This window comes from Solenopsis invicta, chromosome 11, assembly GCF_016802725.1.
Source record: "Solenopsis invicta isolate M01_SB chromosome 11, UNIL_Sinv_3.0, whole genome shotgun sequence".
In the NCBI taxonomy this organism is placed as follows: domain Eukaryota; kingdom Metazoa; phylum Arthropoda; class Insecta; order Hymenoptera; family Formicidae; genus Solenopsis; species Solenopsis invicta.
In genome coordinates this window covers 12,442,052-12,456,121 of record NC_052674.1, presented here as the reverse complement: position 1 = coordinate 12,456,121, position 14,070 = coordinate 12,442,052, and the positions used below count along the sequence as shown (strand labels likewise).

General features: G+C 29.5%; 1 protein-coding gene across 8 annotated transcripts in view; it reads right to left on the bottom strand.

The window, feature by feature from the left end:
- The window catches only part of LOC105204519 (GATOR complex protein Iml1), a 43,090-nt gene that overhangs the window by 3,564 nt on the left and 25,456 nt on the right, over positions 1–14,070 (bottom strand). For 3 of the 8 annotated variants that reach the window (XM_039455292.1, XM_039455291.1, XM_039455294.1), the window contains 7 exons: positions 13,771–13,995; positions 10,679–10,774; positions 7,880–7,953; positions 4,158–4,268; positions 3,389–3,596; positions 1,093–1,201; positions 802–1,032 (listed from right to left, as the gene is read on the bottom strand). In XM_039455292.1, the coding sequence (XP_039311226.1) occupies positions 802–1,032; positions 1,093–1,201; positions 3,389–3,596; positions 4,158–4,268; positions 7,880–7,953; positions 10,679–10,774; positions 13,771–13,995 (1,054 nt within the window). Of the gene's footprint in view, positions 1–801; positions 1,033–1,092; positions 1,202–3,388; positions 3,597–4,157; positions 4,269–6,774; positions 6,846–7,879; positions 7,954–10,678; positions 10,775–13,770; positions 13,996–14,070 lie in introns of all 8 variants that reach the window. The other 5 variants (XM_039455295.1, XM_039455296.1, XM_039455293.1 and 2 more) reach the window with 4 other exon arrangements.

Here is a 14,070-nt window from a genome sequence, read left to right as displayed (position 1 = left end):
AATATTTATGTAAACAGTGCTTAAAGCATGAATTAAACATTAGGATTAAAAACAAAGTCTTCACAAAAATTTTGTTATTTTCTATTTTAAATATTTGAATATTCATGTAAAAAGTATTTGATGCTCGTGAATATTTAAATATTTATGACTAAAAAATGAAGAGCCTTGAGAGAATACTAAAGTCATGAGTTTTATCGACTGAACAGCGGCTTACACACATACAAATTACGAAACATCAATACATCACGTATTCTCAATATCGCACGTAGACATACAAAAATTTTTAAGCACACTAATTTTTCATATCAGATATCTAAAAAAGCTCAATTCTAAAAATTCAACATTATACTTTCGTGTAATATGCGTTCAAAATCATTCCCATTTTGTAACAAATACATTGCAAAATTTTTGTGTAAAGCAAATTGGTACACATTAAAAGCTCTAAATGCCATATTTGATCAAGAGTAAATAAAATAGATCTAAAATTTTTTATACTTTTTTTGTTTTCGGCGTAAAATTGATCAGTTTAGACCATATTAGTGTCTATATATTATATTAATCACAAAAAAATTTTTACATCTATAAAGGCAATTAGAAAAATAGTATACTGGAAAAAACATGTCAATAAAACAGGACAACTTAAGGATTCCTTTAATCTCAATTTTGTTATTCTTGATTTTTGTCTTATTCTATAATCTAAAATCATGCCTTAACTTTTTTCCCTTTCTGTTATTAAATGCCCCATTCTATACTTCATCGATAATAATCTTGATAGCTGATGCTAAATATGTTTGGTGTTACCTGTACAATTTCTATCGTCCATCGATTCGGTCAAATCGATGTCGTCTCTTAAAAAAGGTGGAACGTTAGATTCATCAATAGCATCGCAGCTAGGTATTGTTATAGGAGTTAACACTGTCGACAATATTGTCGAAGATGGTTCGCACCATCCTTTTGGCGGTCTCATCTCAACCTCCACCCATTCGTTTTCAAAACTTTGCAGATTCCCGAGTGGAGCAGAATAATCTGCGGCTATTTACAAAAAAATGCGATTAAATTGCAAATCATTGAAAAATCAGTAATCTTATTTACCTTTTTGATTTTCTTTATCTTGCACAATGTGATACAAATAAAATCCTAGGACAAATGGTTGCGAAAAGTCGCCGGACGCATGGCATATCAATTTGTCTTGAATCATCCCCTGCACAAAGATAAATTGTTATTATGTAATATTTTATTCACAACGAAGCTTTCAACTCGTTGAGGTTACACTTCCAAATAATAACATAACGGTCACATGGAGTCCACTGGACCAATCTGCACAAAATCAGTCGCTATTTGCCAGCTTTTTGATATTTCATCGCAAAAATTTTACTGGACATACCTTGAGATGTGTTCTTTATCATCCAATAATTTTTTAAAATTAGAATTTAACATAAAAAAACTCAAATAAAAAAAACTGCAAAATTTGACTTTTTTACAAAAATATTCATAAAATTTTTAATTTTTAAAATAATTCAACAAAAATTTAGGAGTGTATTCTCAAGATAGTATACTTTCAGATAAAAATTAGTTTTATAAAATGTTATTCGATTTTGAATGGTATGTGTACCCTTGAAGTTAGTGCGGAGTTTTAGTGACCTCCACGGGTTAATAAAATGTATAATTAATTTCTTTTTTGTTTAAGACTCCTGTCTACTCGTTGAGACCATATTGATGTTGTGACGTTATAAGCAAGAAATCACACATAAAAGTTTCTGTCGTGGCATGTGTAAATGAAAAGAATTTGGATAAAAACAAAATAACGAAATCGCTTTAAAACACTTATGGACTTAAAACAAAAATGGACTATCCTTTTTTCGCTTAATAGTTAGTAAACGGTCAACAACGGTAACAAGCATATAAAGTGAAGCCTGTTTAAACAGGAAAACATGGACTGTTGAAAGGCGTGAAAAATATGCTTTTATTATTATAAAATTCAAAGAAACTTGCGGTTCATTTTTACAAATTTGGTAAATACAAGACAAGTCATATTTTCACAATGAAACACATAATAACAAAATGACATACACAACATCTCATTGTCAATCTGTCACGTTTCACATCTATTAGTTCTAATTTTGTTCGCGCTAAGGAGTCAGGAGTCTTAAGTACCTGTTTTTGTATATCGGCTATTGATATGTAAATAATATAGGAGAAAGTTAGGTCTTCAAAATCGCACCATTTTTCACATAAAAGCTTATAACTTAGAAATTACAAAGAATAATTTTAAGTTCTTTACATTATAATAAAAGTATTTTTGTCTTTTTCTTGTATTTTTTTATAACTTTTTTACATCACTTTTTAAAATAATAAATTTTGGGAAACCTACAAGTAATGTGATTTAGAAAAGGAGTTTTCTAAATTGCACTACAAGCTGCCAAAATCACAATCATTTTCTACTGTTCAAAATCTAGCTTGTTCCATTTCACATAAAATTTTATTTCGATAATATCGCAAAATTATATTTATACAGTATTTTTTGAGTTTATTTTCTTTATACTCATTGAATTCATAAATTCTGGATATCACTTGCATATTTTTTTTAGCCATTTTCTATCCACTGTAAAAACAAAATTATTTATACCACGATAGTCAAAATTTCTTTCAGTACCATTGTGATTTAGGCAACGTCATGGTACGATTTAGAAAACCAGAGCATTTTGTAAAACTTTGTTTATATAATCTACAAGAGCGAAAAAAACCTAACCCCATGCAATCTAATTTTAACAGTATTGTGATTATAACAAATTTTTGAAACTTAGACATTTAGCTTTCCTTTTTTGCAATTCAGCTACAAAATGTGTTGAAAAATAATTACAATATTATAATTTTTCTATAAACGTAAATAATAAAATTTCTATTGTACCTAACATTTGGAGCGTAATAGCAATACTATAGAGTTTTCAAATATATCCACAGAAACTGGATATGTACAATAAATTTTTAGATAAGGTAATGCGATTTAGAGACTGGTGTGATTTCGACCTTTTTCTATGTAATATACAGGGTGTCTACGAAATCTGTGTCTAACCTCTATATTCCGGAAATAATTCAAAATTATAAAAAACCGCGAAATACGACAGTTTCAAGAAGCTACTCCATTTCCTAACATTTTTAAAAGAGTATCCTCTTAAAATAAAACTACATATTATCTATTTCACTTCTTGAAATTGACTGAACACATATTTAGAAATTTTCATAATTTTGAGTCATTTTCGAAATATAATGTATAGAGTAAGAACAAGAACAGACATCCAGTATGCAAGTTAAGATTAAATATATTGATAAGAAATTTAAATTGTGTAAACTATATCAAATATAAAACAAAATTTTTCAAAACCTTTACCTTCATGATATTAATACCCCGTTCAACCCCCACGCCGCCTTCTATGTGGTTGTTTAACCACTGAATCGCATCGGCACTAACAAACGTTTGACTAGGAAGCGAAGGATGTTGTGTTAAAAAGCCGACACCAGTTTGAGGATGTTTCATAGCTTCCAAAATCTCCACGTTCGTCGCATTGCTTTTTATCTTAGTTAGCTCCTGATTTGTACTGTAAACAGATAATTAAGTTTATAATTATCATATATTTATGTGATACTAAGATAACCAAAGCTTATCCAGAAGATTCTTTATTTATTTTATAATACCGAATAAGATGAGAAACTGTATGTCCAAATAAATTAAGGTTGTATTGCACCCTTTTTTGCAAAAATTAATATTGTTACGTTAATATTGTTACGTCCGTAGGAGAGCTTGCAAACTCGTAATAATGGAACTTAATAAGCTCTCGTGCACTCTCACACGCGCTCGTCAAGAAAAGTAGAAGGCTCTTTAAAAAGGAACAATTTTATTTGTGCAAGATGTAATACTTTCTGCACGAAGTTGTGATTTGTTATTTTTATCTCGGTAACTATTGCGAATAATGAAAAATGGTAAAGAACTTTTTTTCTCAGTATGACTTGCTCTATCAACCCACAAGAGCATGAAAGGTTATTTTCTAACACCCTGTATATGAACACTTGATTTACTTTCCAATAAAATTCAGAAAATTGATATGTTTGGATGTTTTATTGCTAAAGCGGGCATTATTAAAGCAAGTGTATTCTTATACTTGTCGTCATTAACGTCGAAATGATCTTGCTGTTGTTGCTCCAACGATAACGGCAAAACGGCTTCGCTGGCAGGCGACACACGTCCTCTGTCCATCACTTTGGAACCAGATCTACAAACGAAAGTAAAAGGCATTCAATAAAAAACTGAATTAATTTATGCAGAAAAGCCAAACTTATCAAGCGATATGTTAACGCTATCTACGAAAAGCAAAAATTTATTTCTATTTTATATCACATCTGTCACCTCATAACAAATTAAATAAAAAAAGAAACATTCCCCACGATTTTCTATCACAAGGTGTTGTTATTTAAATTATATTTGTTATGAAAATTTTACAAGTTTTATTTTTGCAAAATATGAGTACAAAAAATATATGAAATGCCACTGTTTCATCGAGTATTTTTTTAATTACAAACGTAAGTTTCAATTTTACCCTTTGTGAAAAATGAAAAAAGAAAGAAGCATGCAAATCAAGAGAAAATTTTCAAACAAAAAATTTCTTTTTGAAACTTTTTTCAATTATTCTACTGAAATGTAGTTCTGTAGTGATGGAAGAATTATGTTAGAGCAATAAACAGAAAAAAAGAAAATGACGGAAAAAGACATGAAGCTATGCTGCCTTATTATAAGTTCGAACCGTACTTTGGTAGCGTCGTGAGTGGAGGATGATTACTAGTGAGCTGAAACTGGTAGCTCTGGTTCGCAAATCATTCAAAGATTGATGGAGCTCACAGAATTTGAAGACTACATACAGAGTGGAAAAAGGGTTGAGATTATCTCAGAAAGATAAAGTTTTTGAAGAAAATGTTTCAGACAAAAGTTGCAGGGTTTAAAGGGTTCTATTTACTGACCATATTAGTTTGACCTTAGGTGGCGTTGCCAAGGTCAGGTTAAAGTCACATAATTTTTTTTAAATAGAACATCCTATTTTTGATTTCAGAATTTAATAGCTAATATCGAGAGCTTTCCAAAACACTATAATACAGTTTATTTTCATTAAGTACTTTTCGAGTTACTTAAATAATAGGAATAGCTATACCAGTCAAAAACAGTTCCTAATGCTCAATAATTTTCTAGGTAAAATTATAAACATTTACAAGACTTCTTAGAAAATTATAATACATCATAAACAAATTATTGAATATTAATTACAGAAAATCTTAGAACATTTTTGACAGGGATGCCATTATCGTAATTTAAATATATACGCTTCCCAGTCATATTAGGATTTCGTTTGTATCTTCAAATTATGACGTTTGAAAGTTACTGTTGACATTACTCAAGGTGTCCCATGCAGAGATTGCCCGGTCAAATTATATTTCTTTTATACATGTAAATCCGACACAAAAGAGGTATAAATACGTACTTTAACTTTCGAACATCATAACTCAAAAAGTACTTAATAAAAATAAATTTCATAGTGTTTTAGTCAGCTCTCGATATCAACTATTAAATTATAAAATTAAAAATGTATTCCATTTGAAAAAAATCAATGTGACCTTGATCTGACTTTGGCAACGTCATCCAAGATCAAATTGATATGGTCAGTAAATCTTTAAAATCCTGCAACTTTTGTCTGCAACATTTTCTTCCAAAATGTCATCTTTCTGAGATAATCTAGTGCCCTGATCTTTTTCTTCCATCCTGTATAAAAAATCAAACAATTTGAAATCGACAAAACAAACTGGAAAAGCAAAAACCACGTAAAGAAGAGAAAGAAATCCTGGGAAGACAAAACACACAGCATGAAGAGGTAGCTGATCGGTGCCACAATTGCCATTACAACATCGCCAATGATTGACGACTTTAATATAAGCTTTATGAAATAGTTACAGTGACTGAGGTTGTTTCAAAAATGTGATCAAATCAGTTTGATTGCGTGTGGGACACTGTTCCTATTTACATACGCTATTATATGCAAAGTTCCAATACATATGTAATTCTTTTGCTAATACAGAGTTGCTCTAGAGAATATTTTGTAAAACTTTTAGAAAACAAATATTTTCAGGGGGGAAAAGGGTTAATATTTAATAATACGTGATATTACTTAATCTTGTTTAACTTAGAATTGTGTTATGACTAAAAATTAATTCGGCACGCAGTTCATTTAACTTGAGGAAAGTATATAAAATCACACAGACAATACAAGCACAAGACGACTACGACCGTAGAAGACATTCTTGTTCAATTTGTATTGATACAGCAACGGTCAAAATATCTCTTTCTATTACAAATTTTTTGTTTGAAAATTTTATTTCCCGATTTGCGTACTTCTTTTCTTGTTTGCAGGTCATTGTTTGTCACAACTTCCCATAATTTTTGTCAATAATTTTCTCAATAAACTTCGAGTAATTTCTGTTACATTACTTAGAAATCTTTTTATTTACGCTTAAATTAATAAAAAAATAAAACGAAGAGTTAATTTACTACAATAATTCATCATTTAATATAAAATGTTACTGTTTGCACGAGCTAAAAGAATACTCGACAATGTGAGTTTAAGATTAGTACACTTACATAAAAAGTAAAACGCGTTTGTGTTTAATGTTCAACATATGTAAATAATTTAGTACTTTTAATCTAAATTGCGAAAAGAATAAGAGAGTGAGACCAACCTGTTTGGCACGTGGCGAGGAGTGTCGAGGCACGTGCGGGCAGTCGCAGCAGTATTCATTACATGCCTCTCCTGTACAGAGGAGCAACAACCCCGTCACTCCTTCACTCAGTACCAAAATGCTCTAAATGGTCACAAAGAGCATATATACAGATGCCTTTAAGCTAATGCTTTGCATCTTGTTCGCCTCTTGACATGTCGTGTATGTATGCTCTTTGGGCCGGAATTAATTGGAACACGAAAAGAAAAAGATGAAAGAAGCTAAAAGATATTATGTAGAAGGGGGGGGGGACACCTTAGACTCTCTCACTTTCTTCCTCGCGTTGCACCTGCTCCACATCGAATGACATCGAAAGGATATTAATCAAAATGTATCGCGACGGCAGTTGTTATCAAAGCCCATGAGCAAAAGTGCAGAGTGCGAGTACTGTTGTAATACATGTAAAGTACGCAGACACTTTCGTACTTTCTGAGAAAACTATGCAAAACAAAAGACATGCACAATAATAGTGTAGAATTAAAAACGTCGTGTGCAATAAGTTTATGGGAAATGTACCGTTGTCCTTTTTTTTTTAGTTATGTTTCTGATCTTAGTGAGAGGATGTAGCAATCACCAAAAGCGTTAAACTGAAAAGAAACTGAAATTTAATGTACCCATACATGTTATAAAACAATGTCAAATTCTAATAAAGCATCAAAGAATAGTTTACTTATGCTCCATATCGTCATCGCGCATTTCAGCCTCAAACGTTGCACTGATTGGCCTCCTTTATTTAAATCAAAAGCACTCTTTGTGCATTGGATAAATAAATTGTACTTGATACCAAATGCACATGGAAAATATGTAGCATTGATAAAATAACCGTGTATGTTACGCAAAATCAATGACCAATAAAACATAATGTGATGCAAAAGTGTTTCGCTCCAATGACCAAACATTTGCCATTTGTACATAATAAACCAAGCAAGAATAAAAACCACTGACACACCAATTTGGAATAGTCCACTGAAAAAAAAGAACAAAAGAGGAGTCAGCAAAACTACACAGCTAAAGATTTGGCACAAAGCAATAATGCTGAAAATCGTCAAGGTAGACATATTCAAACCTTGGTCTCGGTTTCTCCGGCAGACGATTGCTTCCGAGTCGCTCCCTGAAAGGAGAGCTGCCGACTAGATTGGTCTGGAAATTATGATGACATGTATGGGTAATTGTGAATGGACAAGCTGATGATATTGTGGAGATATATAACTAGAATGCTACATTTTCAACATTAAAAAGTGTCACTCCCGTATAGGACGTCTTAAATCGTGTATGCATATGTATACATACACATACATACGTATAGTCGTGAGCTAAAAGGTTGCAACACATTTTCTTTGATGGTAGATAGTTTGATGCTTAATTGGTTGGATCCACAGATAAGAACCAATGACGTTCGCCGTTTGATGAGCAAGTCTACATTTCAAAAACAATCGAAGAAAATGTGTTGCAACCTTTTAGCTCACGACTATACATATATATATATATATATATAATATATATATATATATATATATATATATATATACATATGCATATATATTTTTGTCGCATTTTACGAAAATATCTCCATAAAAAAAATCATTGAATATTCAAACACGCACTTTAAAGAGCCAAGATAGAACTTTAAATTTGCATTTTAATTTTGTCTCTACATTTTGTTCCTAAATTATATATAACTTTTTAAACTTTAAAGTGCCTTTTGAGAAAAATTGATACAATAATTTTTCATTTTTAACAATATCAAATTTTTTGTGTAAAAATTTATTTTTAATAAAACGTTAAGTCAGTAATAATCTTTTCATTAATAACCTTTTCAGTTTATGTATGCTTTTTATCAATGTCTTCAAACTTTTGATCCTGCAACGTATTAATATTTTATATCTCATAAAAGTTCAACTCAATTAATAAAATAAAATAATTAATAAAATTTATAAATGAGCTCTTTCACTCAAAAAATATGATATTATTGCCATTAAAATTATATCAATTTAAAAAATTAACTTTAAAAACTTAACTTTAAAATACATTAATGTTAAATTTTATTTTAAAGTTTCATTAAGTTAGAACACTTCAAAGTAAAACAAAAATAGTGAAAAAAATATCAATTTTTAATTTTATGTAATTAGAAACCAAATGTTGAGACAAAACATTAAAGCTCTATTTTTACTCTATAAAATGCGTGTTTAAAAATTTCTCTATAATTTATTTTCACCATAACATCTAACTTTTCGTAAGATGCGAAAAAATCACAAGCGCTTCAAAACTTTTGGTCTGCAGTACATACTTATATATTACTACCTTTAAAAAGTTCGCAGAATTTATTTATTATATAGAAATAAGTAATCTTACATCTATTTATTCAATATTTTCATTGAAAGTTTTTTTTGGAGCACTGATATATTTGTGTCAACGTTCGTGAAGCTTTTGAAAGCATTTCCATAGAGAGATTCTGTAATTTTTATCGACAGTATTGATATCGTTATACTATTGCGCATATATTCTATATGATAAAAAAAACTGCAACGATAATGTCACATTACTGATACTGTCGTTAAAAATTAAAGAATCAATGACAAAAAAGGATTCTATTTTTCGATCTTTTTCAGTGCTTTCTTCGTTTCTTTTTAATTATTTTCTCGATACTTGTAAGTCATTTATATTATCTCTTAAGTATCATATGATACGTTACCATCTTGTTAAGATCATCAACCAATGACAAAATCAAATTAGCACTTCAAGACGTAACTTAAGACGGTATTCAAAGTTAATTCTTGAAATAAGAATTAATTATGAATACCAGCCATAGTCATTTTTTTCATATTTTTCAGAAAAACTAAAAAAAATGCATTTTTTATTTTTTACAATTAAAAACATTAGTTTTCAAAAGCTTTCCTGGAAAGAACATTCGATGAGTTGAAGACTGGGTACAAAAATCTGATCGATCAATGTAATAACTTAAAGTCGCTCGTTCTACCAGAGTACATACTGCACGTGGTAATCAATCTTATTTTTGATCGGCGAGCAATACTTTCCGTTGTTCATTATCATTCTATTCATAATCTATGAACGGCGATACACGAACAGATCTCTGATGATGTGAGGCCTGTACGACCCTACAAACATAAGTGTACCATTGTTTAAAGGAACTATTTTAAAGCAAGTATTATGTAAATAGATGTCAGCTTACTTATTTTTGTTTATTACTACTTAATCAATTTCAGAAGTTTTTTGAAGTTAGTAATATATACATATATAAACAAGAGAAAAGAGTGTAAATCAAACACATCGTAACATCTGACGCATAACGGATAAGCTCGCTAAAAATCATAGATGCACATCCAATGCAAAAATATATCAAGCACGATCACAGTTATCGTGAGATTATATTGTATTGTGTAAGCTGACCTGATCATTCCAGGTAACACGTATCAAAGAAGCGATTCTATTGAGAAATTTTAATACATTTAGCCTTGAAAAATTGAGGATAAAATTGCACTAGCTGGGACCATTCCACATCTGAGTAAAAAGAGTCATTTTGCAATGACAAGTTTAAAAAAAAACCACAAAATGTTAATGCATTAATTATTATAACAGTTGTGAGCGTCTGTTCCACGCTCTTCGAATAATCTTGAATTCTCTTCTTTTTACTGTTCTGTGCAAAATTATCTTTCCTGCTGCATCTTTATTTCGTATGTAGTATTCTTTATAAATATATATATTGTGTATATACGACAGCTCGTAGAGAAGATCTTTCCAAGAAATATTCTTTCATCGTACCGCTCACAATAGTCGGAAGCTCGTGTGAACGAGAATCCCAACAACTGGACTCAGTGTATCGAGGCTACAGGAAGGGAGGATGTACCTGGTTAGTGAGGAATATCAGGCTCGTGCTGTGCCTGCGTCTGGTCAAATGAGAGGCAGGATCTCTTGGAGGGACACCACCTAGAGCTGTGGGGCTCTGAAACATATCATGCTGAAAATCCCTCCCCATACAAACATTCCAGCTAAAAGTTTCTACCTATCACAAACCTGTACGTATTATTAAATTTGTAAATATATTTGTAAGTAGAAATTTATTCTGACTTTCATAATCGTAATTTTGATCTGCTATTAACGCGTATGTTTCACAAATACTTTGATATGTATTTTTCGGAACGATCGTACATGTTATATACCCTGGTAAAAGAATTTTTATGAAATTTTGATGAAATTTCAATAAACTTGACGTTTCATACTCTGTTGAGGACAGTACGGCAAAACACACATTTATCCATTCAGACGAGACAGCATAATTGCAGTCGAACTTCACAGGTCAGAGTTCGTCATCTATTCAATTTTAGACTACAATCCAGACAAAATAATTCTCGTAAATTTTTTGTTGCTGAAAACGAATCTAATAAAATTGCTCTATCACATTTCAAAGAAAATTGGACTTAAAGATGCTAAAAATGACATTTTTATGTACTTTTGAGCCAAAATTATTTAAAATTGTGATAGAACAATTTTATTTACAGATTCGTTTTCAGTATTCTAAAATCTATAAAGCTTACGTATTGTATTAACTGCTTTATGCAAAATTTACAGTCATATATTAGAAGAAAAAAAAATAATAGTCCTCTTGTGCTTTTAATCACCTTCATAATTCATCGATTGTAAATCTGTGGTCAAAACTATCAAATATAATATATAATTTATCAAATATAAACAATTATTGTTTCACAAATACGATGGAAAAATAATGCAATGTTTATAAATACTTTTCTCATAAAATTCAATAATGATTTTATTAAAATCAAAATTTTCATATATTGTCTAAAAAATCATTGTTTAAATAAACTATATTTGACAATTTTAAACATATGTTCATAACCGGCAATCCCAGAAATCGTTATGTGCAGAGTATTTAATTGCGTAAACAGACCATTTTGCTATTTTTTAACTATAATTATAAATTGCAATTTGCAATTAATACGTGAGTTTTATAGATTTTAAATTATTAGAAACAAATCCGTAAATAAAATTGTTCTATCACGTCACATTTTTGAACTATTTTAAATCAATTGTACTCAAAAGTGCCATTTTAGGCAATTTAAGTCCAATTTTTTCAAAATATGTGATGTGATACAGCAATTTTGTTCGCAGATTCGTTTTCCGTGCCAAAAAATGTATAAAAATTACCTTATCTAATCTGTTGTCTAAAAAGAAAAGTTTAAATTTGTCATATAGTATAATTCATGTTTTGCTTGACAAAAAAAATAAAAATTAATAGCTAAAAATAAAATATTATCAATGAAAAATATTTTAAATCTTAACCAAGATATTTGAAAACATTGTTGTTCATTATGTCTTTCAAGATGTTTATTTCAAAGTATTTTGTATTCTATTGTAGTATTTTATTACTGGAAATTGTAAGATTCGCCCAATAAAGATTTTTGAGCACCATATTGACCGAATAAATCTTCTTCACTTATTAATTTATATTGTTCACACATTCGTCAATTTTATTTAATACTATTTATTTTACTATATGTTTGTTTCACACTTTTAACATATCATTTTCATAGCTTCTTATGCTAATAATCTATCTAATTCCTTCATATATTGATTTTAATACTTTTCAGTCAAATTAAAATTTTTTAATGGTCAGAATCAGATTCAACAACTCAAAAATTACAAAAAAAAAAACCATAACATTTTTACTTGCCACTCCGAAAGCTAAAATTGGTCTTACCTACTGTCCTTTTATTAAAATTGTAATAAATTTTGGATAAAATTGCAATGAAAAATCGTAGATATTGATAAATTAACATTTTATTCAAATTATGATAGATTTTTATGAAATTGCAACAAAAACAGCATAGATGCTCCATGATGATTTTTATTAAAATTATTAAATTTTCTTTATAAAATCACTAGTCAAAATGTTACAAAATAAACATAAAATTATTTAACAAAATGTCAATAAAATTTCATCAAAATTTCATTAAAATTTCATAAAAATTTTTCCACTAAGGTAGGTATAGGAGTATAAGTATTACATCGTTAAGTAGTAAATTAATACTGCCGAATGTTGCTATTATACATGTTATAGGCTGACGTTAACGCAAAGTGTCAAAAGAAGCTTCATAAAAAGCCGTGCATTTTAATTTCTTAATTGTATGTCCTAATGTTTTGTATATTCTCTCATAGCATGTTTATACAGCAATGTTTTATCTACAGACAATTGGATTTATGTATCATCAGATACTATTATTTTGCTAATAAGATTATATTTTATACTACAATAAATATGTTTACTGCATAATTCAAAAATTAATGAGGTAATAAATAATTAACAAAAGCATTAAAATAAATTTATGCAAATCAATCATATAAGCATGCAACATTCAAGTATAGTATAGAGGAGATATTCCAGAAGATGCAATTTTTATACATATCTTCTCGTACGTATGCAAGAAAGAGACTGTCTTAAAGAATTCTTTGTATTTCGTGTCATATATGTAAAATGTGATTCTTGTATCTTTGTTTTTTTTTTTTTCAAATATTAAAATGAAAAAAAAAAGAATATATCTCCTCAAACAGCATAATTTACAACAAAACTCAATCAAGCACTTTTAAATAAATATCACATAAAATGAAATAATTGTAAAATATTTATAAATACAATGGAATGTCCCAAAAAGATTTTATATTAGCAACATATGTTCAAATATTACGCAATAAAGATCTGATATAAAAATTAACGCTTAAATGAATTAAAATTGAACATTTCTGTTAAAAATAATGGAAAGTTGTTTTAGTGTAAAATTCTGTTGTTATGATGAAACTACTTTTTGGAACGAATCTTCTATTATTTGTTAAATTATTATACATTAAAAATTTCTAACAAATAATGAGTAAATTGGAATTCGTTAATTCATTTCTATTCATCTTTGTAAAGAAAAAGAGAATTACCCAGTTTTTGTTGGGATTCGGCCGTCGAATTTTGTTCAGCCATCCTTCAATAAACCGTAAAAAGCCATCCATCAGTGATGCTTGTTCAGCATTACTAAGCGGAGAATATATGTCGCATCTTGGGGAACCTTCTAAAATTTTGCGGGTTGCAGGATTATTATAGGGTAATAGAAATACTCGAAACCGCCAATATTTGAGTGCCTGAAAGAAAACATATTTGAGATCCTGAAATAAAACGAAACATCGAAGTTAGTATTCTCTTGATAATGCAGACAACCAGATTTTTGGAAATCCACTCAC